Source organism: Mixophyes fleayi, chromosome 3 (assembly GCF_038048845.1).
Source record: "Mixophyes fleayi isolate aMixFle1 chromosome 3, aMixFle1.hap1, whole genome shotgun sequence".
NCBI lineage: Eukaryota > Metazoa > Chordata > Amphibia > Anura > Limnodynastidae > Mixophyes > Mixophyes fleayi.
Window position 1 is genome coordinate 287492002 of NC_134404.1, and position 24741 is coordinate 287516742.

Here is a 24741-nt window from a genome sequence, read left to right on the forward strand (position 1 = left end):
GAGTTTAGTGGGCTATATGATCCAGTCACACAGCAATGAGGGTCAAAAGGTTTTTGTGTTGTGTGAACTGTGTAAAGGGTTGTAATAGGTTAGGGAGATTAAGAGGGTGGTTGAGGAATTTTACAAGATTGCCTGAAGAGGTGGGTTTTCAGGGAACAATTCAAGTTTTGAAGACTAGAGGAAAGTTTTAATGTGTGTGGGAGGGAATGCAACAAAGTGGGTGCAGCCCAAAAAAGTCGTGTAAGTGGGAATGGGAGCAGGTAATGAGTGTGGATGAGAGACGCAGATCTTGTGCAGAGCCGAGGTATCGCGTTGGCAGATATTTTCAGACAAGTGAGGAGATGTATGTTGGTGCAGTTTTGTTGATGGCCTTGTATGTTGGTAGAAGTATTTCATATTGGATTCAGCGAAAACCAGGCAACCAATGTAGAGACTGACAGAGTGGATTGGCAGTGAAAGAAATATTTGCAAGGACACTCAATCTAGCTGCTGTATGCAAAATATATTGTAGGGGCTCGAGTCTGATTCAGTGAAGACCAGTAGTGATAGAATTGCAATAGTCAATGAGGGAGATGATGAGTGCATGAATTAAAGTTATTGCAGTGACTTGTGTGAGATATGTGCGTATCTGGAAATGTTTTTTTAGATGTACATAACATGATTTAGATATACATTCAACGTAGGGAACAAAGGATAGTTCAAGAGCCAAGGATTGTCCTGTTATCAACAGTAATAGAAATGTCAGGTAAGCAACTTCTGTTGGCGGGTGGGAATATTATTAACTCTGTTTTTGAAAGATTGAGTTTTAGTTGGCAAGAAGACATCCAAGATGAAATGACAGAAAGACAGTCAGTAACATGGGCCAACACAGATGGTGAGAGATCAGGAGAGGAAGGACAAATGTGAGTGTCATCTGCATAGAGATGATAATGAAATCCAAAGGAGCTTAATGATTTTCCAAGAGAAGTGGTGTAGATAGGGAAAAGAAGAGGACCTAGGACTGAGCCTTGTGGCACTTCAACTGTTAATGGAAGCAGGCAGGAGGTGGATCCAGAGAAACTAACGCTAGAAGAGTGATTATATAGGTTGGATGAGAACCACTATAATACATCGGGTGTGACATCAGAGATGACGTACGTTTCGCCTGTTAGCTAACAGGCGAAACGTACGTCGTGAATGTGACGTCATCTCTGATGTCACACCCAGAAGTAACCACTGCCACGGACACATAGTCCGCTTCTGAGTTCCCTAGTTCTCCCTGCTGCCGATATTATTTTCTCCATGACAGCGCTGCTACTCTTATTTTAGTGCAGGTTTTTCAACCTATGCATGTTAGGCTATAGAGAGATTCTGTGTATATGTACCTAGCGTATTCTATCAGCAGGAGGCATGCTATAATTCATCGATTGTGTTCAGTAATTAAATGTATTCAACATACCGCTGCCCCTGGATCCGGGCTCTTAGGATTATTAGGCTATAGTGTACTTACTAGCCAGTTAAATCCATATATAGGAGCTTAATCATCCACGGCGGACACTTATATCCCCGCTAGCGGTGCCTCTAGTACTGAGACTTACGCCTCTACTATAATTCTAATTACAAAGGAATAATTGCGATATGATTCTAGTGATATAGGTTTATAGGAGGTATTAACATAATTATTTCATTTAGCTTCGAGACTAAAGTCCGTAGGAATCTATCCGCAGGAGTGCACATACACCATACACTTGACGGACTATGTAGCTATTATTAAAGCGCTTCAGATCTCTATAACACAATGTGAATATTCATTTGCTGAGACACTAGTTTTACTCTACAGTGCATAATCTATAGCATAGCCTCATGCAGTACATTCCATGGGAGACCTCACAATTATGACCTCATAGAAATAACGAGATAAGGGATTGAGACACTATCATATGTCTAAATCTCCAATAATACTCCTCTATCGGCTCGCTGAGTCATATAAGACAATTATCAGGGACACTAGGACAGGTACCCAGCATCATCTTGTACCGTTTCAGTATTTCTCCCTATACATACTAAATTGGAGAATATACTTAAGAACACATAACATGATTGTATGATTTACCTATACTTTAGGTTACCTATCAAATCTCGATGTATTATTAACCTATCTAGCAGTGGTTACTGAAGGGTTTATCTATTTTAAATCTATCTTTCTATCTCTCTATGTGTTTTTATCTCTATATTTCGCCGATTACCTTATATATGTTATAATAAAGGCAAATGCCCTGATACATGTGACATACTCATTAATACAATTTTGGAAACCAGAGTGCCCTTGCTCTTTGAGCTACAACTTCCTTTGTTCTTCCCTTTGATCAACAGTGTCATAAGCAGCAGAAAGAAGGTAAGACAGGTGGTTGTACACTAATCACTTATGGGGTATGGGGGCAAAGGGGAGGAGAGAAATAGGGTAGTAGTTGGAGAGAGAGGCTGGATCTAGATATTTTTTTTAGATTTGATGAGATGAGCACATGTTTAAAGGAGGATGGAAATGTGCCAGTGGAGAGAGACAGGTTGGAAAGGTGAGCAATCAGGGGGCATACAGTGGGGGAGAGGGAGTGGAGAAGTTGGGAATGGGGTTGAGATGACAGGTTGCAGGGTGAGATGATGAGATGAGAGCAGAGACTTTGTATTCAGTTACTGGAGAGAATGAATTATGGATGGATTTGGAAGTGTAGATGAAGGTAGGATGAGTGGATGGAGTGTGTGGAATTTGGCATTAGGAAATGCCTTGTCAAATGGTGTTGATTTTGTATTTGAAGTAGGTGGCAAAATCCTGGGCTCTGAGGGAGGAATTGTGAGGAGCTGCAGGTGGGCAGAGAAGTGAGTTGAAGGTGGCAAAGACTCTATGTGGGTTAATAGACTGAGTGGATATTAAAGTATGTTTGTTTAGAAATTCAAAGGCCAGTAATGAAAGATGAAAGGATGAATTTATAGTGGAGAAAATTGGGATAGGAATGAGATTTCCTCCAGAGATGCTTTGCAGTGTAAGAGCACTTTTGCAAGTAGCATGTCTATTTGGTGTGCCATGGTTGGGGTTTGGATTGTCGGAGGCTATATGTGGTAGCTGGAGCTACAACATATAGGGCTGAAGTAAGTGTTTTGTAGAAATAGGAAGCCTGATTAGGGCAGGACAATGCAGTCATAGGAAATAGTTATTTTATTGAAAATGAAAGGTGGATTGGGTTAAGAGTACTTAGGTGTCGCTGTGTACGTGTGAATTTGAGTGCAAGGCATGAGGTAAGGTGAGGCTGAAGGGAAGGAGGATGTGGCCAGAGAGTGGGAAGGCTAAATTGGAGAAACTAGAGATGGAACAGTAGTGGGAGAAGACAAGGTCAAGGGAGTGTGGGTGGGAGATGAGGTCAACCGTAGAAGCCAGAGGAAGTAAAAGAATTTTAGTGGCAGCAGAGATAGTGAGATTATCATTTTCAAATCGCCTTGTATGAAAGTAGACAGGATAGGAAATAAGTGAGCCAGGCAGCAAAGTTGTTAAGGAATTTGGAAACTGGACTTGGGAGGGAGGGGTGGCAATAAATGACAGCAACACAAAGGTGGGGGGGGGATAAAATAGATGGATAGTGTTGACTTCAAAAGAAGAGAATGAGAGAAAGGGTTCAAAGGGTATGACTTGAAAGGCACATCTTGGAATGCTTACGCCACCAACTTATCTGTTTCCAGGTCTGGGAGTATGGCTGAGGGAGATTCCCTCATAGGACAGAGCTGCAGGGGATGTAGTGTCAGAGGAGGTGAGCCGAGTTTCTGTAATAGTAAGGAATTTGAGGGATTTAAAAATGAATAGATCATGAATGAATGAATGCAAGTTTGTTACAAATCTGGTATTCCATACTAGACCGGAGAAGTGAAGAGAGGGTAGTGAAGATATGTGGATAAGGTTGGCGGGATTGGAAGTACAGGGTAGATGGAAGATTTGTGGGGGAGCGAAGAGTGTGAGCATATAGTGAGGATTCTACAGGGCCCAGGCTTGCGTGAGATACCACCAGCAGCCATGAGAAGGAACAGGGTGACAAAGAGGATTATTTGTGGGTGTGAGGTTTATTTCTGTTAATGTAGGCTCGTGATTGGGGTGGATGCAAGAAGCAAAACAGTTCATGTGTGCAGACTACCAAGGAGGGAGGAAGAGAAGGAGAAATAATAGGGGAGGGAGAACTAAGATGATGGAGAGAGCAGTAAATAGGAGAAAGAAAGAGTGTAAATTGAGTAGGTTGCTGGTGGAGAGATGTGAAACATGTGGATAAATGTGTATTAGCTAAGGTAGGTAATAAGAGAATGGAAATGAACAATTGATCCAAATTGTGCAGGGCAATTTAAGAGAAGAACAATACTTTACCATTCGTTGGCCGGGGTTAATAGAGTAGGCAGCTCTGACATGACGAGGTCCAGGATGCTGACAGTTAAGTGCAGAGGGTCCAGCAACCAAACAGACATGGCAAAAGTAGTCACAATTAAGCTCATTGGTCAGCTGAACAAATGTTGAACAAGCAATGACAGTTGACATAAGTGGCTCCAGCAGCTGTCCAGTACATCCTAAAACAGTCTTGTTTTTGCGATGAGATCTCCTTTAGCAGGTGGAAGCTAGATTAGGCCTAGACCCTGTGAGAGGAGAGCTTAGTACACATCTTGCCAACATCAAGGATCATGGCATGAACAACAGAGAGGTATTAAAGATTATATCTATCAATGCTATGGCCCTCAATATCCCAGAGAGACAGTCCCAGATTCTACAATCCCTATGATCTGATAGAATTGATATTGGTTTTATTCAGGAAACCCACTTTAAACAAGGTGAGGCCCCATATTTAGTAATTGCTACTATTAGCAAGTCTTTCTTAGCAATAATCCTGAATGGAAGGAGGTAGGGATTAGCTATAATATTATCCCAGCGTCTCCTTGTTACCGATCTTAAATCATATGTTATTGTAAAAGGAAGATGCCTCGCAGTGACTGAGAAAATTTATAGCCAACTTTTCACTTTAATAAATGTTTATGCTCCCAACCAGGGCTAGACGACCTTCTAAATGAATATCCTGGAACATGCAGAGAAATGCCAATAAGGTAAATAGGAATTTTATCTGGACTCTGGAACTGACATTAGACTATTCTTTTGTCCCTTCCAGACTCCCTGGCATGGATCAAGGCAAGGTAAGATGATTTCTCCATGAACAGCAGCTGGTTGACACATGGAGACTGTAAACCATCAAGAAAAGATTACTACTTCAACCCAAATCCACATCACATTTTTCCAGAATAGACCTTTTCCTGTTAAGCCAAAAACACTTAAACTTACTGCTCGAATCTCATATAGGGCAGATCACTTGGTCATGCCCCTGTATAAGTCTTTAGTAGTTCCTGACTCTACATCCAGAAGTAATCTCTTCTGGTTTAATGAGCTCTTAATCCAATACCCTAAATTAAAAAAAAATGCAATATTGAATCTGCCATCGACGAGTATGAGGTGACTAAAGACAAGTCTGATACTCCTAGGATCACCCTTTTGGAGGCACACAAGTGAGTATTTAGAGGGAGGCTTATTCAATTTGTGACAAAAAGCAGAAGGAGAAACAAAAAGAAGCTCTCCTGCTGAAGATCAGAAATGTAAAAACACAACTACTCTAGCTAATGTGAAATTAAAGAAAGCAAGAAAGACTGTAATGTTTTTATGTTGGATAGAGTCTTACATGCACAATTCTTTCTTAATTTTATCTCTAAAGTCAAAGATGATCAGGAAATTGAACATAACACTTCGGAAGTAATAGTTTACATCTTCCATAAATACTACACAAAACTATATAACCACGCAACTACCCTGTCCCAAACTCAGCAGGATGCTAGAACCTTGCGCATAGATACCTACCTTGCCAATACAGAATATCCATTGCTTACAGCTGATATAAGATCACAGTTAGAACGACCTTTTACGATTATGGAGCTTAAAGCAGCAATAGACTCAACCCTTTTGGGAAAAACACCGATCTAGACGGTTTTACAATTTTATACTATCTAGACTTTAAAGAACCAGGTTGCGTATATTTTTCTCCAAGCTCTAAATGAGATCTCAGAAACCCCCAAATGTTTCTTGCCAAGTGTTTAAAGCACATATTTTGGTTATCCTCAAGTAGGGAATGGACCTGGCCCTATACTCAAGTTACAGACCCATATCATTGCTTCATGTTGATATTAAATTACTTGCTGAAGTGATTGCCATATATGTATTGAGCACAACTCAAAGCATAGTATTAATATATGCACAAGATATTACATCAGAGATATATACTCTGAGCCTATTGAACATGAGTGGTAACCTAAGAATGGGTCTTGTAATATTCTAACCATTAGTGACTTGTCAATGTAGAGATCTAATAATGTCGAATACATATCAACATTGTTAGCATACAGAATTGAAGTGGATAGGACAGCAAATCAAATGAGACACTGTATGTATTTTAAACAAACCTAATATATTTAATCATGCTAATGTCTAAGACATTTCCATATTCTTTGTTGGATAGGGAAATAATCATTTTAGACAAATATGTGAACAATTGAAGCTAGGAGGAATAGGACACAATACTACACGATTGAACACAATTGAATCTATCTGTTAAAAATGTTATAATGTCCTATTAGCAACATCAATTTTAATCTGGACCTTTATTATTATGACTGCCTAGACAGAGAATATAAGATATATTTATTAACTTAATATTATTGTGAAGCAGATTTCTGTGTTCTCAGGACATTTTGAATCCCACCCAGATATACAGGATCAAATCTCCTGATTTGAATCACTTAGTTGCCATCTTTCTAACACATCTCAATCATTGTTTTAATATTTCACTATTGTTCAAGTTGCAACATTATTTTAACAGAATTAAATCAAGATTAATACATTTTAATTCATATCTAACTCCAAAGTACACGGTACATACATAAATACGAGATGCAACCCACCCTGAATCATTCTTTTATTGTCCACTTTTAATCTCCTCCAAACAATTCTGACACTGTCAGGATTCTCTCCTCTCCAAAGTGCCATGAATTCTGCTACCCACTGAAATAACCCCTTACATTTATTTGCATGTTCTTCTCTCACTCCTCCCTACATTTCGTCATCATGCAACCCTACCCTTCAGACTTTGAAAGTTACATTGTCTGAATTTACAACTCTTAAAACTTTTATACTCATTCCTCCCCTGTGTACTACTTAATTGTTTTCCAAACTTGCCTTGTCTAATGCTTACCAATGCCAAAGATTACTGTAGTAAGTTGTTGTGGGGGACGATTATTATTCTTCATATTCTATAAAAGTCTTAACAATAGCAATATGTTTTCCCAAGGAATTCTTTTACTGTATGAGTCCCCACCACAGCTGCTGGGAGACTGAATCTATCAGCATCTCACTAAAAAAGTTACCTTCCAGTCTTCCTCCCTCTAATTATGGAGTATAGTTATAAGCTCAGTGGTGACTCACTTCCATCTCATACTTTTCTGTCCCAAGCATGCAAACGTCCCAGTCTGGCGGTGCTTCCCAACAATAGTATGCCATTGGTCCAATGCTGTGTGGCCACTAATTTGTGCTAACTCATGTTTTGGTTTTTTTTGTATTGATATCAGCAAGACCAGATTTAATTATGTATCACCACAGTAGCCCATAACCCCAGCCTCCACCAAGTCATATATCTATATGAAAGAACACCAAAATTAAGGTAGAAAACAAAGGCATGTTGTCACTGCAATTCTACCACTCTGCCCTACGTGGTCTTTTTTTCTGTATTGGGCCCAGTGTGTGTGGAGTTCATATATTCTCCCTGTGTCTGCGTGGTCTACGTTGCATGTCTGTACAGTTGTGTAATATAATTAGCGCTATATAAATAAATGATAATAATAATACATACACCTACTTTACTTCTGTACAAGCACTATTGTGAATGTAGACATGCCAAAACTGCAAAGCAAAGCTACTAAATAAATGAGCATTATTGAACTGTTTAAGGAAAACACATTTATTAAAATATGAGATAGATAGATAGATAGATGAACAAAAGAGATAGAACAGTACACTTAATTAACAAAAAGCATGTAGTACATAGGTAGTATTGTAAGGTCTACATAAAAGATATAAGAAATAGGCCAACTAAAGATGGAGAAAATGTTACTTAGAACACAACAATAACCTGATTCCCGAAGTCAAGAGACTGCACCGGATTGCAGGATCAGTGATCGACAGTGCAATCAGCATAGATAGATGCTCAATTGCACCATTTACATAATAAAATTTGCTCCATCTGTACATAGACCAACTGTTCTTTTCTGTCACAAGTTACATTTTTTTGTAACATTTCTTGCATTGCTTTCCATGGAAAAGTTTAGTATTAACATGGTACATGTGAAAAACTTCAATTGATCATGACAAATAACATAAATGAAACTTGTTTTCGCATGTCATTGACGTGACTAAACATATAATACATTGCCATATTTAAGAAAGTAAGGATCCATGGACAGTCTGTCTAATTAAAAACACACCTCTACAAAGGAAATTCTGGTGTTTGTTACACTGATAAGGGGAAAGACTTGGCACTTAAAATATCTATTGTATCTTTCTATGGATTGAGTGCTCTTGAATATTTGTTTTTTTACTATGTATACAGCAAATTTTTCAGGGTTAAGTATATTGTACTATCTATTTTGATGTGCATATTTAAGCAGCATTTTGCTGCATAATCTATTTTTGTTAGTTGCAGAATAACTGTGAAAACTATTTTAAAACTCAATAAACTAAATGCAATGAAAACTATCTGCTAGCATCTGGATTGATTTATACTATGTAGATTTGCCTAACACTTGTCTTGCAACTTGTATATGATATTAGTTAGCCAACGGTGGTGGGTTATAGTATTATAGACAAAATTAAAAAGAGCCAAAACACTGGTGTAAATGCAGAGATCTCTCCAGCCTTATCCCCATTAGCAGAGCTTACCGTCCTCCCCATATACCTCTTTTTGGAGCACTACGTATTGATAATGAGAACACTGAGTTCATAAATAGACTCCTACGCTTTTTTACATGCATCAGATCCCATCAAGATATTGGCATGTTGTCCTAAAGTTGTGTGAGGATCTTCAGCTGGAATGTGGATGTAATACTTTAGTTTTTGAACATTTAAATTTTGGAGTATAATGGTCGTTTAAAGTGATATGCTGTATTTGACTATGCTTTCATCATGTCCTGCTACAGTATGCTACACAGCAGCTTCCTCAACAGGTTATCAGACATACAAAATAACATTGCATATCATCATCAGCTATTATATAGTGCTACTAATGCCACAGCACTGTACAGAGAACTCACTCACATCATTCCCTGCCCCATTGGAGCTTACAGTATAAATTCCCTAACATACACACACACACATGCACACAGAGACTAGGGTCAATTTGATAGCAGCCAATTAAACTACTAGTATGTTTTTGGAAAGTGGGAGGAAAGCGGAGCACCCGGAAGAAACCCACGCAAACAATGGGAGAACATACAAACTCCACACAGATAAGACCATGGTTGGGAATCGTACTCATGTCTCCAATGTTGTGCGGCAGAAGTGCTAACCACTATGCCCCCATGCTGCCCATATGGTACATATATACATTTAAATACATATCAATGAATGTTGCAAGCTGTTGTATTAGCTTTATTTTCTTTTAAAAATAAAATAAAAACACAGCATATTTTATGTCATTTGTTTCCCAGATCTTTGTTACGGAATTTCAATTTAAGAGCATCTCTTCCATCTCAATAGGGAGGCCACTGCATGAATCACATAAATCAGTGTAGCAAGATAGGCAAACACCTGCAAAATAAAGTCACATCTAAGTTGTGAATAATTATGCAGTTCTAGAAAAACAGATTGTATTAGACTTTTTTATTAATCATTATTATCAGAAGGGACCCTTGCTTAATGCATACCACAAATTGACCATTCAGACCAGATTCTCTACAAGATGCTGCCCTATGCCATTGCATTGATGGGGCATAATTTAAAGGATAGCTACCTGAACTACAAGTTTCTGATATTAAAGATCTAGTAAGACTCACAAATTAATAAGTAAAAGTCCTTGTACCTTGAGAGAACATTTGATATTTTATTTATATTTGCTATGCAAATATTTGTTAATATTCTCTGTTATTAGCCACTTCAGACTGAAAGATTACCACCATCTATTTCCTCCAATAGATTTAAAAGCAGGAAGCATTGGAACAAAATCTTGATCAATCATAATAACTGTATCTAATGTCTCTTCAGTTCTGATAAGTACCTGTAATGTTTACCTCTATATTTATGAATATTGTTAGAATCCTTTATATACAGCAAGTTGTGTTTTTACTTTACGGGTCCCTTAACATAATTTAGCCCAATAACGAAAGTATTTCCACTACAATAATCAATCCAAAGTATGACTCTATATTTATTTTGCAGTTAGAAATACAAAACCCACATTTAAATAATTGTTTAAATAATTTAGACAACAATGAATGAAAACGTAAACTGGAATTTAATTTATTGTTTTAAAGACTAGATTCTCTGGGGCTCTTTTCATGGGTTGGGTACTAATGATCGAGTAGCGGAAATCCGACCATCCGACTTTTTGCGACTACCAAAAAATCCGACAGCACTTTCTCCTATAGGAGATATACGACTTTGAAGTGTCCCACCTTCACCTGACAACAACTGGTTGGAAAAACTGCTGGAAACAATTCCGGCCAATGAACACACCGCCCTTTAAAAATAACATCATGCTTAAGTGTGACCCGCACATTCTTCCTATTAAGGTGGTCATTTAAAGAAGCGCTGCATCTACAATGTACAGTAAACATTGTACACGTGGCGCTCCCTTAACTGTCGACCTTTATAGGAAGAATGTGCGGGTTGCACTTTAGCATGTAGTTATTTTTAAAGGGGGGTGTGTTCATTGAATTGTTTCCAGCAGTTTTTCCAGCCAGTCGTTGTCAGGTGAAGGTGGGACACTTCAAAATCGCATTTCTCCTCTCGGAGAAAGTGCTGTCGGATTTTTTTGTAGTCGCGGAAGCGACTACCACCACTTTTCATTTAGTGGGAGAAATTTATGTTCCAATACTGAAAGTCAAACTTGCAAAAGATTGCAACATCAGATATACCAATATTCATGGTGCATTTCTATTTATATGAAATACAGGAGGAGCTGAAGAAACATTTTTGTATAATAGATTTTTATATCATTTATATATTCTTTTTTTTTTATTTTTATGTTCGTGCTAGTATTTTAAAATAAAGTTTGCAAGCCAATGTTTCAGAGTACTAAACCCCGAGCTGTATTTAGGCATTGAATTATCGAAGGGGCGAAAAATAAAACAATAGGGCTTTTTTCATTTCGCCCTGTGCATAATGGGGAAGCTTATTTAATAGATTAAAAATTTTTAAAAAATGCTCGATTCTCTGACGGAAGCAATTTTAATGAACACGTTTTGTTTTGGCTTTAATTTTGTAAATAAATTTAATCTATTTTTAAACTTTTTTATTGCTATTTTTTAGACACATTTTCTACACAAAGACTGGCCTGGCTAAGTGGTAAACCCTTACCACTATGAACCAGGATCGATGAGACAGCTGAGTATCCCTAAGCTGTCATAGCAATAGTTTTTTTTAAATTTCAGAGATATATGATGTATTAAAAAATCAGCATTTTCACTGAAGTAAGAGGCATATTGGTAAATAGGCCCCTCGGTGTCCTGTAAATGCAACTAATAAAGCTAAATTAAATTTTTATTACAGGTCCACTGGGCAAGGGGATTACAATACTGTTGTGTATGTTATTAACTGTTTAAGTTTCAAAACATATTATACCGGCCTCAAGTGAATTTAACTTTTAACCAAAGTTTACATATTGCTCTCCCTCACCCTTCTCATCAAAAAGCTTCACAGAATCTAAGTAATCTCACTAAAATAAGTTATGTATATATATCTTTCAAACAACAGTGCCCTATATTTTGTTCCTAACATATTTTTATCAGTAGACTGCTATTTTTAGTTACTTTAGTGTAAAGTTGGAAAGAGTTCACCCTTGTTGGTCTGGGAGAGTGGTTAGCAAAAAGATATTTGTCAATGGTGTTACAAGTGGCTCTTGGTCCCAAAAGGAGCAGCACACTTTGCAGAGAAACAATACATTATATTAAGCTTGTGAGCAGGGCCTCTTACCTCTTTTTTTACCCAGTGTTGTATATTACTGTGTTTGTTACCAATTGTAAAGCGCTACTAAATTTGCTGGCACTATATAAGTAAATGTTGATGTTGATGATGATGATATTAAACTGCCAGGGTGATATGTTAACACAACCAAGAGGGTAGTTTTAGCCCAATGTCTGTCCTAGCGAGGTTGTTGAAAACCATCCAATTATGAATGAATTCACTTAAGTACATTGTCTACTTTATGGTTTTTTTTTCCTTTTTATTAAGAATTACAATTATTATTTATAATGCTCATCAACAACAACAATCAACAATCACCACTGGTTTTTTTATTTGAGGCAGTCTCTGACTCTGGCGGGCTCGACTTTTATGGTTGATACATCTATTTTAGTCCAGTGCTAATTATTTTACATAATGTTACAGTGTACATATTTGTACATTATGTTTTGCAGAATTTATACAATTGTGTTTGTTAGTCAAATAGTTAGTTAGTTAGTTAGTTAGATAGATGGGCCCCCCAGCAATAGGTTATATAACATCTTTGTAATATACAGTATGCCTCATGCACAATTTTAAACATGATAATAATATAATTCTAAAAATGTCTGAAACAAATATTAAATTCTGGGTAATTTAAGATTGACATATACCCTTTTATATGTTAATTTTTTTTACACATACACTGAGAACAAATATCGTGAGAACGTCTGTACAACATTGGACACAGCAGCAGATCTAATCAGATTATACTAGTGTAAATGAAGGCTCATCATCAAATAAATAAAAAAAATGGAACGCTAAATCAAATGTTCTTGTTTAATAAACAGCAAAATATGCCTGAGTTAATTTTTTCATGTTGGTCACAAACAGATACATTTCACTGATTAATCATTACTTAAATTTAACAAGTACAAAAATATTTATGTCATAGTTACCACTGCAGCGATGTTCTCTTGGTAACCCTTTAGGCCTATAAGCAGTCCACTCGTGAATATCGTTGTGTAAGCCTGTAGCACAGATGCACTAAGGTAGAACAGTGCAGCAATACAGTGATAAAAGGCATCCTGGAAGGAAAAACATATTTATATTATGTATCCCATTTAGTGTTATTGTATATATACCAGAGTTTGTGATGGCTGCACAGAGAAGACATTGGGAGAATATTTGCATTATTGCTTTTTCATACCTTCCCTAATACCACATTCTTTCCCCTCCTTTCTCTCTCTCTCTCTCAACATCATAAACAAGTCCAGCACTGAAGCAATTCCTGCAGGTTTTTACACTTTAAATTGTATTGTGCTGTTATCCACCTTTACCAGGGAAAGGGCTGGCATATTTTGGCCCGGGGGGGCGACTCGACTAAGCAGCCTATTAGGCACATTTTAAAGAAAAAAAAAATGCAGGTAGCCCAGTGATCCAGCCCAAGGTAGCCCACTATGGGACCGGCCCAGGGGGCAAATACCCCCCTAGCCCAGCCTGCTCCTGCCCTTCACTATATTAGGAGTGTGATGGGGTCCCTAAACTAACTGCCACCATCATTCATTGCATTAAGCAGGGTACCAGAACCCACAAATAGCCAGTTTTTCTACTAATCAGCTTTAGTGGTGCTTGGGAATCTTCAAAGCAGGAAAGAACCTGCGCCAACCTGAATGCCAATTGTTGTATGGGAAGCACTCAATAGGTGGTAATTGGAGGTAATACTATTTCAAGTGCAAAATCCCTTTAAATAAACAGACAATATAAGACTACAGTAACCCATCTCTTACTCAAACAGCAGTTATCATGGATAGCCTCATCGCCAATGGGTATGAGCACATTCACCTCAATACATATGAGTCAATTTGAGCATATATGTTCTTAACCTCCCCCCAGACACTACATTCGTTTTAGATTTATACCCGTACGACTCACAGGGATTTAGATTCCAATTTACCATTAAGCTGGTTTTTATACATGAGAGAAAATGTAAAATGAAGTAGCAGTATTTTTTATGTAGCTGTGTTGCAATTCATGTATTCAATCTTTTAATTTTTTATTTTTATCTATGAAAATTTTTCTATTGGTGAAATTCTATTCTATAGGTGAAAGAGTAAAGTATTGTATTCCTCAAGTGTTGCCTGTTAATGAGGATGAGGCCCCACATGCCTGGGAAGTTTAGGGGCATATTCAATTGTCAGCGGAAACACCGAAAATCCCACGGTCTGCGCACGATTACCGTTATTACGGTAATCGTGTGCGAAAAAACAGTTAATACAGTAATTTACTCGCTGGATTTCAGCTCGCAGCTCCCTGAGCCGCGAGCTGAAATCCAGCTAGATTTTACCGTATTAACTGTACTAGTTTTAACGCAGCTGAACTTTTTAACAATTGAATATGCCCCTTAGAGCAAGCAAACTATGATATTAAATCTGCTTGGGGCAGCTGAGCTAGTGTGAGACACCCTTGGTGTATAACTTATAGAGCGAGGCAGTCATTAGCAGCCGGGTAGATTAATTCTAAACAATAAGAACATGTTATGTACTTTGCGTCTTTTATATGTAGCAGATAAAGTAATTCTGTGCAGCCAATCAATATAAAAATTTAGAATGTTGTTAGAGGTCAAAGGGTTTAAGGCAAATTGTCCTAAAATCGCTAGGGGCTATCCCTGGAAAGCAGGGTGTGTACACAACTATGATTATCATGGCATTACTAACCAGTTCTGTAGTTGCTTTAAGGCTATATTTCCGCTCACACCCTAACCCTGACATCTGAAGCGTGTTAAACTTTTTCCTAATTGGTTTTGGTCTTCATCTTCAAGTTTCTTGATCTTTATTGCTGTATTTGTAAAGCTTATTACCTGACTATTAATTTGTACAGATATGGGAAGCTTGAGAACCCACCTATACTACTTTTACTATAGTTGCACAAATAGGTAACTAATTGTGTCAATTTTATTCAGTGGAACAAACCTGTCAACGGAAATTACACAATTTGCTTTTATTCATCCTCAGATACTGTTCCATGATGGAGTGCAGGGAATGGGAAAGATACTTAGATTTTATCATGAATTAAGAAAAAAACTGTTCTTCCAAGAAACCAATACAAGTATGACAGTTTAAACACCCCCCACTCTCCCTCCCCCAATAAAAGTATCCACATTTGGCCAGTTTAACAGTATGACAATATATTAGTTAAGGGTTTCGTATACCTGCTGGACCTGTTTCAGAGACACTTTAGTGTCTGAAAACAATGCGCTAGTCTGGGCTGCCAGTTGATATGACCCAGGAAATGTGCCACATGATCAGCTCACATACAATCATATGTCATTCTTGGCAGCAAGACAGCCCCGCTAGTATCAGACATGTACCTGTAACATTCAATGATTATACTTTATCTAGGTGGTAGCCCATTGCCTTAAAACTCATGACCTTATTGTTGAGTTATTTAAGGAAGATACACGCAGGGCCTGAGTAAGGGTTAAGATCACCTTAGGCTAATATGCCTATAATGCCCCCTTGCCTTCCACAACAGGCTAATAAACGATAGAAAAACATGAACTTGTCCTTGATTTAAAATCAAGATTCCTTCAGCCCAACCTCCACCAATTATGGTTACCTTGTTATCAAAACTCAGCTCCACTTCAATTTATAGTAAAATGAGAAAGGAGAAATAAATAAGTGCTACTAAGGGTGATGTAAAGGAGATGTAAGGGATGTAAAGGAGGAGGGGCTGTCAAGTCTGGCCCTTTCACCATCCTCGTCTCTCCTACTCTCTTTTTGTCAAGCTCCCAAGGAGGACTCAATGTCTACCATGGGATTACGTAATTATTAAAACCTTACATTTTACTTTCATGCTTTTTACTCTGGAGAACAACTATTCTATAATATTTTAAAATTAATTCATTTTCTGCCAATCCCTGTCACAATTTTCAACCCCAAAATATTTTGCCCCCCTCCAAAAGCCTTGCACCCTAGGCTGCAGACTAGTCAGCCTATTTTATAATCAGGCACTGGATATATGTAAGACATATCAATGGTATGATACAACTGCTTTAAATAGATATTGTAGCCACAGGAGGCATACAAAATAAAGAAAACACCAACATAAAGTTTTAGCTTAGCAAGGTGAGCTACCTCAATTCACCAGAACATTTACCATGCTTCTTGGCATAGGTTCAAGTGCTACAAGTGACTTGAATACTATAGGATGGATGCAACACCATTCTTTCATGAGAAAATGCTGAATAGCATCAGAATCTCCCATAAGTGATAAATTGGGTTGAGATCTGGTGACCGGCCTGGCCAACACATATAGTTTATATTGTTTTTATACTCATCACAATATTAAGTTACCATTAATTCCCTGTGGCTACATACTCATGTGGGAACATTCTACTCCATTAGGATATAAATGTTTCACCATAAAATGAAAGGGACCATTTAAAATTACTTTGTATTTATTGACATTTACCGTGCCCTCTATTGGGATGAATGGACCTAAATTATGCCAGTGTATATATAAACTACACACCATTAGAGCTGCCAGAACCATTTACCATGGGAAACAAGTACTGGAGTATGTAGGTTTCTTTGGGAGTGTGCTACCAACTTGCTTGTCTGCTTGTTTAGAGTAATATGAAGGATGAACCATCTGACTCTATTAGTGTTTTCCCTTGTTCACCATACCATTTTCTTTGATCTTTTTATGATTTCACTAACAAAGTGAATTTTTAGGGATAATAAGGGGTTTATGCCTATCTACCCAACCATATCCCTTATCTTTACCCAGACTGGATTTCATGACATTCCTACTAATCTCTATATAGATATTAGCTGTATTCCATGTTGAACAAATGCGTTAACATTATATTTCAGGATTAAACATTTCTTTATTCAGTTCCCACAAATTGATGATTTATTTCTCTCAACTTCCATGCCATCTCACCTTAATCGTTGCTGTTTGTGAGAGTTACCTATAGATAGGTGTTTTCATAACAAGAACAGGTGGGTTTAATTCAGTCTACAACCTTATGGGAGTATTCCTCAAATTCCCTATCATGAGCGATTTTTGTGGACAGCACATATATTATCCATGCAACTCTAAGCTTGGCTAGCATAAATCCACACTGTGGTGTACATAATTCACATGCATGGACAATGCCAGAGGTGAGCAAGTGGAAACAAAGCTAAAGCACTGTTCCAGGATAGTTGATCTCATTAGTAAATACCCATTGTGGAGGGTTTCACTAAGCAGTTCTTTCTAAGTCCTGACTGCTTTTTAGGGTAGAATTCTTATTAGATTAAGCTTTTAATTCTTATTTCTAGGCTGCTTTATTTAAAGGGAAAAAGCTATAAATGTATTTTATACCTTCAGGAGATTTCACCTTTTCTGTTAGTTAACCTTTACATTTTTTATAGTGTATAAATGTACTGTAGTGTTGATCACTGAAGCTGAGTCATTATTTTTAGGCACCCGGAATGGGAGAAAGATTACTTTTGATACCTAGCCATCCATCTTATCATTGTACCCCTGAAAAGGATATCAAGCACAAGAAGCAAGTGGTGTGCCTGATATCGGTGAGGCTTTGCTGCAAACATACTTCTACTGCAGGTCAACTCCTGGTGGCTTTAAGGAAAAGGCAACAAAAGTTACCAATTGTCTTTTTTTCAGCAATCTGACATATTTATTTTTTCCATAAAGATGATAATTTCACCAACTGCAATAAAAACATTCTGCAACACATTCACAGCCTGGACATTTAATCATTGGTAATCAGTATAAACTCCTAGCAACATCTTACCATATGTCCCTATTATGGTGATGGCAATGACGGAGGCGCTCTTTACTTGCAAGCCATTTGGAAGATATCAAGGGCAGCAACCAGGAAAGATGTAAAAATACCAAGAGTAACATGGCTACCATTATAATTGTATTATATATATATATATATATATATATATATATATATATATATATATATATATAAACTTAGATGATTAGTTGGCTACCTCATTAGTAAAATGTATTGCATTATCTTACCACAGTTGCCCAGGAAGGTTTTCCTCCATGGACTCCCGCGCAGTACAACACAATAAGAATGGTTGTAAATAAAAAGCAAAAGACAGAGACGAACATCACCCATCCTTGAAGCATTTCAGTGTAAACCAATCTGGTAGAAGCTACCAAAATCCATACTAGGCCACCAAAAACCTAAAATAAAAGAAAAAAATACTTGTTTTTTTGGATTCATTTCAGTGACTTCTTATTTGCATTACACATAGTGATGACAGATAAGAAAAAAATTGCATGGTTTACATAAAGTGTACATAAATCCCAAAAAGAGTAAAACCAGCAACAGTTTCTACACATTATAAACAATCAAACCCTCAAAGCAACTTGTTCTGTTTAAAATGCAAATTTACATTTTCAGCAAAAAGTAAAAGAGAACCATTGGGCTAGTATCACAAATAGTCTGAGAATTAGAGCATAAGGGATTTGCTCATCTCTAGTAATACATAAAACTTATTGTGCAAAAGTATAACTCACCAATATTTTAGCAGCGTATGGTCTGTTGTAAAAGCAGATTTTAACCAAAAATAGCTCAGATTTGTGCTCTGATGATAGCCAGAAAAACTAGCAACTGCACTGAAAACTGTTAGATCTCTTCCAGAGTGTTTGGCCCTTGGGTCAGTGGTGGAAGTGGGGGTGTATATGGTGGTACGCCATACCGCCACTCCTCCTCCTGTCTTCATTGTAAAACTATCAAATTCCATTCACTTACATTCCCATTACATTTTTCATACCGCCACTTCTAAATTTCAACTTCAACCACTGCCTTAGGTAATAAGTAATTGGGACTATAGAGTTGGCAACTATGCTGCTCTGAGAGTCCCTGTATAATAAAGTAAAGATCTGTATGACTCCTGTCTATTAGTCCTTTAAAAGTTTAGTTAAACAAAATAGACACAGTAAGAGCATTATATTTATACACACACTTCTCACCCATTTTTTACCCATTCTAAAAAAAAGGGTCCAATATGTACAAATACCTGATAAGGTGGGGAATTTTATTAGTGCTTCTTTTTGTAGACCATTATAGATCAATAAAAGGTATCTAAATATTGAGAAAGAGTGTGTTGCTGAATTTTGCAACAAAAACAACTCCACAATGCTTTAATGTCACATGTGAACAGTAATATGGCAAATTTCATTAGTTAATTCAATCTGAGATCATGTAATGAATTCCTGCTTTTTGATTGACTCCTGTAAGATCCAGCCTTTCAGCACTCAGCTTTAATGGTAAGATTCTCTGGACACAGTGCAGTCAGTAGAGGACATGATGAAATGTGGTTATCATCCAACCACATTTTTTTCAGCAGTCCCAATCAACATCAGAATGATCCTGATGAGATGTTGAGAAGAATTTACCGGATCCCATTTGAACCCAGAGCAAATTTAGCTTGCAATCTACAGATTGCAGAATAGGACAGATGTCACTTCGTCATTCAAATTTCCACTTCACCCACTGTTCTACACTATATTGTATTTATATGTATTCTAACATGTACAATATGTTGAAACAAAAGAAGATTCCAAATGGTAAAACCCAGAAATGTCCTGAGGAAACTGTAAATTTTATCTGTACATTGCTGCGTAATATAATGGTGCTATATAAATAAATTATAATAAATAAATATAGGTAAAAGAAATGCAGACAAATAAGATGGTTCAAGAAGAATGTTAAACTGACAAGATCATATTATTTTTAACATTTAGCATAACATATATATGACATTTCAATCACCTTTGTCAAAGGAGTATATCATCTGTCAAGTGTTTATGTAGATTTTAATCTATCCAAAGCATTGGCATCTTTCTGCTTGGATGTCAAGAGCATGTTGATGTTGTTTTTGGAACAATCCAATGTTTTTGTGGTTCTACAAGATAGCAACATTTGTGCCACATGTTCCAGTTACGTGTGATGACCTTTGGAGACAAAGATGCTAAACTGCTCATGTAGCATTTCTATACCAGTTACGACTCCAAGCATAACATAATTGCTCAGGGTAGGAAAAGCCAAAGTGTTAAGTATAAATGAATTGAGTAGAAGAGGATTAGTGGATATATTCATGGGAATAGTAATGGGCAAATTGAATAACAAATAAATCAAGGTTGTGTCCCCAACCATGCTAATAAGAATGTAGACCAGTTTTAGGGTTGATGAGGCATAAAGCTCAGAACCGTCTTAACACATGGGCACACTGGAGAGTTGCCTGTGGGTCCCACAAGCATAGTTGCCCTACAGGCTTGCCAACTGTATGGTATATTATTCCGGGAGATTTATTCAGAACCTTCAAAACCTCTTTGTTAAAACATTTAGGTGGACTAACCACCAAAGTATCAGCTGTTATCTGTACATGTGATCTTGCTGTTGCGAATACATATCTTGACCTTGACAAAAACAACATACATGTACTCAGGTGCGGTGTGGCCAATTTTTCCCATTAGGCTAAGGGGTCTTGGGCCCGCTGAAGACGTTTTTTTTAAACTTTTTTTCCTGTTCTTTATAAATATTTACAGAAGGGACCCGGCATGGTAGTCTGTGTGGCCCAAGCTAAAGGGGATGGCCCTACCCTCCCAACATTGATTCGCTTCCTGCTGGCAGGCTCCTCCCCAAGAATCAGCCACCTTAAAGCATATGCCGTGCGGATCAGCCCAGGGCTGCTCCATCCCCCCTTCCTTATCCTTACCTCCTCGCCTCCTTCTAACATCTCTCCCCGGCTCCCGGTGAGTGCACACATCTCGGGAGACTGCCTGCCTCTAGGTTCAAAGGATCAATGACAGCTGCGGCTTCCTCCTCACGCAGCGTGCCCAGTATAAGATCAGAGCACAGGTTACTAGGTATGTTATTGTATTTTCTCGTATGTAGTGTATGTTTAATAACTCATTAACCATCCTTTCTTGTACTATGATTTGGGGGCAGTAGTGTGGCATAAAATTAACTGGAAGCAATATTGTGGCATAATATGAACTGAGGACACTACTGCGTGGCATAATATTAATTGGGGTTAATACTATGTGCATAATATGAATTGAAGGAACTATTATTTTGCATAATATGCACTGGGGGCACTATTGTAGCATAATATGATTTGGGGGTACTATTGTGGCATAAGATGAACTGGGGGCACAACTATATGGCATAATTTGAACCAGGGGCACTACAGTATAGCATAATAAATTCTGAAGATCATTAACTTCAAACCAATTTTAAAGCAATTCTCTGCAAATAAATTTTGCAAATGTTTATGTTGGACACTTTATTAATAATAAATACTTCATAGTACTTTTGTACTGTGCCATCTTCGGCTATATGATTTATCCACTGAGTAGCATTTTTATGTTAAATTTCTTGAATTTCTTATTTTTCAACTTCAGGTTATATTATCCAAACATATATGTGGCTCAATCTCTGCTGTACAGCATGTTTTTCAATATTTAAACACTTTTTTTGTTGGAGGTACCAAAATATAAGCTTAATTTTATCGATAATTTACATGTTTATTCCTGTGAGTGGCTGTATAGGTAGGCTCCAGTGCACTGCTTTGCCCTGGGGCCTATAATGCTGTTAAGATGACCCTGATAAAGCTAACACTGTTTTAAGAGTTTATGCTATCAGTTTTATATTTGTGTACAAGCCCATGGCATGTGAACCAAGGCCTAGTGGCATAACATTTCAGCATGGGATATTGTGGGGGTAATTTGTAAGGGCCAGGTAAAAAAAAAAAAATTTATGCATAGACTTTATTTTAAATACAATAGCATTGATATCCTGTTGACATCTCAATCTTAAGGGGAGACAATCCAGAGCCAAATAAACAAAAGACAGCAATGAGGTATCCCAAAACCATGAGAAACACAGAAATGCATACACAACTAGGCAGAGAGAAGAAATAGATGGAGGGTGCGGTGGAGAAAGTAAAGGCAAGGGTGGGGTTAGACAAGAGACTAGGTAGTATGACATTAAGTAAGTTGGAGGGAGAGTGAGGTGCACAGAATTATTAAAGGGGATGTGGCTGTAGGGCATTAAGGAGACTCAAGATCAGATTTTGCAGTGGGGGCACAGAAGCCTTCAACTTTTCTACTGTTAATAAGTCTCTTTTTGTCTCATAAGTTAGACAAACTAGAAAGCAGACAAAAATATATAACAAATATAAATGAATTAACATGCAATACCGACTTGAACAGTGGTGTCATAGACCATTGCACTGAATTTATCGAATGCATAGTTAGCCATTCCATTTTCTTTGCTCAATCCTCCTTAGGTCATCAAAACATATTTGTATCAGATATTTAAATTCATAAGTATTTTCAATTTCCATTTATTTATATTAGCTCATGTCTGTCATCGACTCTTACATTTAGTTGGTGCTACCTCTCCATTCTCACGTTATTACTTTTGAAAAAAAATAATTGTGTATTTGTATTAGATCTCCTTATATAAGTAAAACAAAAACTCATTGCCAGATTTGTTGTACACTTAAGGGGGAAGGGCAGCTCAAGTGACTTTAGAGAGGATTAAAGGAATCTGAAATTATCCCAAAAGTACGATATATTGTTGAAAGTTTACTACATTATAATTTGTAATATGTTTATTCCATGGAGATTAGTGAAGTGTAATATTTTTGCTGTTAAGCTATTTAGGTGGATCCACACCTGTTTTTGTTAGTGAAACTGTTTAGGTGGAAACACCCATGAAAATGCTGTGTTTGTCCCTGGGACAAGAAAGAAGTTACCTTCAAGGGATAGAAACCCCCATGCGCATTGCAATTGCCCAGGGGGCTCACCAGCATCAAGGTGCACCTGGCCAAAGAGGGCCTCCTAAGGTAACATGTGAGCCAATCATGTGACTCAAACATCCAGTCCTGGGATGCTCTCTTTATCCAGGTGCACTGCTCTGCTGCTAAGTATGGTCTATCTCAATAAATATTATGATACACCCAGAGGCTTCCACTCCCTGCAGTTATATAATGTTCAAAATCATTTCAGTGATTTGACTATCTGTAAGGCTTCTCATCAAAATATATGCATTTGTCAAATGGTAGTTAGAGAAATAAAATGTTCTGCAGATATTTAATAGATTAGTAAATCAATAACAAAAAAATTACAAAAATAACGAATTTAAAAAAAATATATATTATGAAGATCCTCTATGGTATAAGTGTTTATTCTTGTTTGTATCAATATCGAACAGTGTAAAAATAACTTTTAAGAAAGAAATGTGATTTTTTTTTCCCCCGGAGGTTTTCCTGTGCGGAGATAAATTGTTTTTGTTTTTTAATAAATCCTTCTACACAAACTTCAGCCATCATTATATGTACCTAATCCTCACTAGACAAAGCAAAAAAAAATAACATAATTAAAATGTGCTTATTAGATATATTTACAATAAAATTGATACAATAAAACGAGCAACATACAATACAAAACACTTGATTTTTAAGCAAGTGATGTACATTGGTGTACAGAATTCAAAGGAATGCAGTATGGGGAAACACCTTTTTACCAATATGTTTCCTAATGAAATCTGTGATTTAAAGAATAATACTTTGGAATATTAATACTCACAAATTCAAGTATCATTAGAAAGTCTGGAAACGTAGACAGAGTTTTCAGTCCTGATGGCAATGCTGAGGTATCCCCATACACAGGTGCTGCATTGGTTGATGCCATTGTGTAAAGTCTGCTTGTAAGAAGTAACTGAAACAGACTAATCTGTACTATTATGAGTGCCCTGTAAAATACTGATGTGATACTCCTACAAGTTCCAGACTAGTTATTCACGTATTACTCCACCTGGAAGGGATGGTAAATCTGCTCCACCCCTCCCTGAACAATTTAGGGCTTGCTTGTCACGTATGTCACAGATTAGTTAGGAGAAAACAAAACTTTATCCCCCAAGTGAAACAATAGCCTAGCTATACAAGAAGAACAGGTAACGATGCTCTGCCCTGTTTTAGAGCGGTGGTAATCGTAACACGATTACCACAATTACAATACCCAGGAGACCTACAAATAAAAAATTAATGTATTAAAAACCGATGTAAATATTAATAGACTTACCTGAAAACCGACTGTGCAGATCACCGATGGAGCAGCATGATGACCGCAAGTGATTTTGAATGAAGAGCTGTCCTGCACTACAGTATAGTGTCATCGCGACTTCTATTAATGTTAATATAAAGCGGCATATATATATTATTGCAATAAAATGGATTTACTTGCACTTTAAGATATGGGAGATTTAGAAAACCAATATTTCATTTTATGGAACAGGATAATTAAATGTGGTGGTACAGGTGGAGATTCTGTATAACTGAAGGGTGACTGCCTTATAGGATGCTGCAGGGCATTTTCAACCTGTAAAAAGGCCTGAAAAACCTGCCACCAAAAAATCCTATCCAATCACATTTAGGCAAGAAGATACAAATAGA

The 24741-nt window shown here is 37.3% G+C and overlaps 1 protein-coding gene across 1 annotated transcript; it reads right to left on the reverse strand.

Moving 5' to 3' along the window:
• Window positions 1-8035: 8035 nt before the first annotated feature.
• MAL (mal, T cell differentiation protein (MAL blood group)) lies at window positions 8036-24051 on the reverse strand. Its single transcript, XM_075203738.1, has 4 exons — window positions 23876-24051; window positions 18287-18457; window positions 13204-13332; window positions 8036-9895 (listed from the first exon to the last, which is right to left on the reverse strand). Exons 1-4 carry the CDS (start codon window positions 23978-23980, stop codon window positions 9818-9820), a joined length of 483 nt encoding a protein of 160 aa, XP_075059839.1. The 5' UTR covers window positions 23981-24051; the 3' UTR covers window positions 8036-9817.
• Window positions 24052-24741: the final 690 nt, after the last annotated feature.